Genomic DNA, 2,861 nt, shown 5'->3' on the forward strand with positions numbered 1-2,861 from the left:
GGTTGGTTTGGTTTGGTTTGGTTTGGTTGGGTTTGGTTGGGTTGTGGTTGGTTTGGTTTGGTTTGGTTTGGTTTGGTTGGGTTGGGTTGGGCTGGGTTGGGTTGTGGTTGGTTTGGTTTGGTTTGGTTTGGTTTGGTTGGGTTGGGTTGGGCTGGGTTGGGTTGTGGTTGGTTTGGTTTGGTTTGGTTTGGTTGGGTTGGGTTTGGTTTGGTTGGGTTGTGGTTGGTTTGGTTGGGTTTGGTTGGGTTTGGATGGGTTGTGGTTGGTTTGGTTTGGTTTGGTTTGGTTTGGTTTGGTTTGGTTGGGTTGGGTTGGGCTGGGTTGGGTTGTGGTTGGTTTGGTTTGGTTTGGTTTGGTTGGGTTGGGTTTGGTTTGGTTGGGTTGTGGTTGGTTTGGTTGGGTTTGGTTGGGTTTGGATGGGTTGTGGTTGGTTTGGTTTGGTTTGGTTTGGTTTGGTTTGGTTTGGTTGGGTTGGGTTGGGTTAGGTTAAGTTTGGTTAGGTTGTCCTGACTGCAGGAGTGTGAGCTCATGGTTGTTAGGTCAGGACCTCAGATGTTCTGACATTTGTTCATCTTGTTCCCATTACTCACCAAATGTTGGGTCAAACGGGTTCAGACCCATGACCTTGAAAAGAACCAAACAAAAGATGGATGGCTCTACATGTACAGTGGGATCAATAATCGGATCAATACAGAGCAGGGAAATGATCAAATATCTGTAAGATGATGCCAGTGAAGCAGCAGCAGCCTCACTCTGAGACCTGTGGGTCCATGCTTGCCTGGGACGGTTCCATTTCTAAAGAGTCATACTGACTTTATGCAGATACACTAGTTACATTTTTATCTTCTGGTTCAATACAGACATTTTCATGCTTCTAGTTTTAATCAGCCTGAAGAAAAAAGACTCAAATTCAGAAACACAATCTTTGTTAAAGACTGTTAAAAGCTAGTAAAGTAGTTTGTTTCTGCAAGCACCATCCAAGCTATCAGAAGTTTGTTGAACATGTCTCCTTTTAGATTTAAAACCTGTTTTTGACCCAATAAATCATGATGTACTGTTATCAAAGTTCTCATGTCCTCTGCTGCATGGATTCTGTCTAACGGCTCACAGGCTGTTCAGACTGGTTCCAGCTCAGCTGGCATTCATTACAACTTTACACCAAAAACCTATTATTAAAAACAATTTATCATAGTTTTATGACCTGATCTCAGCAGTAATTATGTTCAAACATCATGTCTGTTTTCAAAAATACAATCATATTTTTAGAGACAACCTCGTCACGCTTTCTACTGTAATATTGTCAGTAATTAAAAGATCTTAAATTTATAAATGACTAAATGTTCAATGGTTTTGTTTTAAGGGTTTTAAATGGGTTTGCTCCTCCACCATTAAACTCTTTATCCAGAAATATAAAACACCAGATATCAGACTAGAAGGGACTGTGTCAGACCAAAACAAAGAACAGATGTGTTGTTAGCTCCCAGCTGTTAGCTCCCAGCTGTTAGCTCCCAGCTGTTAGCTCCCAGCTGTTAGCTCCCAGCTGTTAGCTCCCAGCTGTTAGTTCCCAGCTGTTAGCTCCCAGCTGTTAGCCAGCTGTTAGCTCCCAGCTGTTAGCCAGCTGTTAGCCAGCTGTTAGTTCCCAGCTGTTAGCTCCCAGCTGTTAGCTCCCAGCTGTTAGCTCTCAGATGTTAGCTCCCAGCTGTTAGCTCCCAGCTGTTAGCTCCTAGCTGTTAGCTCCCAGCTGTTAGCTCCCAGATGTTAGTTCCCAGATGTTAGCTCCCAGCTGTTAGCCAGCTGTTAGTTCCCAGATGTTAGCTCCCAGCTGTTAGCTCCCAGCTGTTAGCTCCCAGCTGTTAGCTCTCAGATGTTAGCTCCCAGCTGTTAGCTCCCAGCTGTTAGCTCCCAGATGTTAGCTCCCAAACATTAGCTCCCAAATGTTAGCTCCCAGATGTCAGTTCCCATGTTGTATCCCTTAGCTTATATCACCCAGGTGTTAGCCCACAGGTGTTAGCCCACAGGTGTTAGCCCACAGGTGTTATCCTTTATCTGTTTTGGTTTGATGACCTGAAGGACCAGCTTGACATGGTCACAAAGCCACTTCTGGCCGTCAGCCCATGTTTATTCCGATGTGTGACCAGTGGAAGTTGGGTACCTTCTTTCTGAATCTATCATCATGATCTGACCACAGGTCAGGATCATTGTCAGGTCTACATTGGTCACCTTGCTGTGGGCATAGACCACAGATCCCAGCAGCTTCCAGGTCCCTCCTCGTCGGTCCATTCGGATCATACGAAGAATCTGCAGAAACCGAAGAGACCTGATGGCTGATGTAGCGAAGACGTTTCCTTGAGTTCCAGCAGCCAGGACTGAAATGGAAGCTATCAGCACCATGATATCTGCAGGTCAAAGGTCAAGAAGAAAATCAGGAGTTTATTAATTATGTTTTTATCCAAAATTATTACTTAGGATAAAATGCTGAACATCCATCCATCCATCCATCCATCCATCCATCCATCCATTATCTTATTCCCGCTTCTTCCTTTCAGGGTCACTGGAGCCCAAATCAAGCGATTACTGTGCAAGGGGCAGGGTACACCCTGGACAGTCTCCTGTCCATCACAGGGCCACATATACAGACAAATGAAACAAAACCTTCACACTCTCACTCACACCTAGGGACAGTTTAGTTACCAATTAGTCTAACAGTCATATTTTTAGCACGTGGGAGGAAAAATGAGTACCTGGAGAAGACCCATGCATGCACAGAGAGAACATTACCTAAACTACAAGCATGTCTTCCAGACATAAAAACACGGATGACTCTTAACTTTCTGCTTCTAAACTCAGATAAGACAGAGGTT

At 44.5% G+C, this 2,861-nt stretch overlaps 1 protein-coding gene across 1 annotated transcript in view; it reads right to left on the reverse strand.

Annotated features, from left to right (window-relative positions):
* Window positions 1-2,505, reverse strand: part of LOC106511305 (potassium voltage-gated channel subfamily KQT member 2) — a gene marked incomplete at its 3' end in the record, with an annotated part of 12,279 nt that extends 9,774 nt beyond the window's left edge. Inside the window, 1 exon segment of the mRNA XM_014000056.1 lies at window positions 2,221-2,505. Coding sequence (XP_013855510.1) covers window positions 2,221-2,391 — 171 coding nt within the window.
* Between the last annotated feature and the right edge of the window lie 356 nt (window positions 2,506-2,861).

This window comes from Austrofundulus limnaeus, unplaced genomic scaffold (genome assembly GCF_001266775.1).
Source record: "Austrofundulus limnaeus strain Quisiro unplaced genomic scaffold, Austrofundulus_limnaeus-1.0 Scaffold2665, whole genome shotgun sequence".
Classification (NCBI taxonomy): Eukaryota; Metazoa; Chordata; class Actinopteri; order Cyprinodontiformes; family Rivulidae; genus Austrofundulus; species Austrofundulus limnaeus.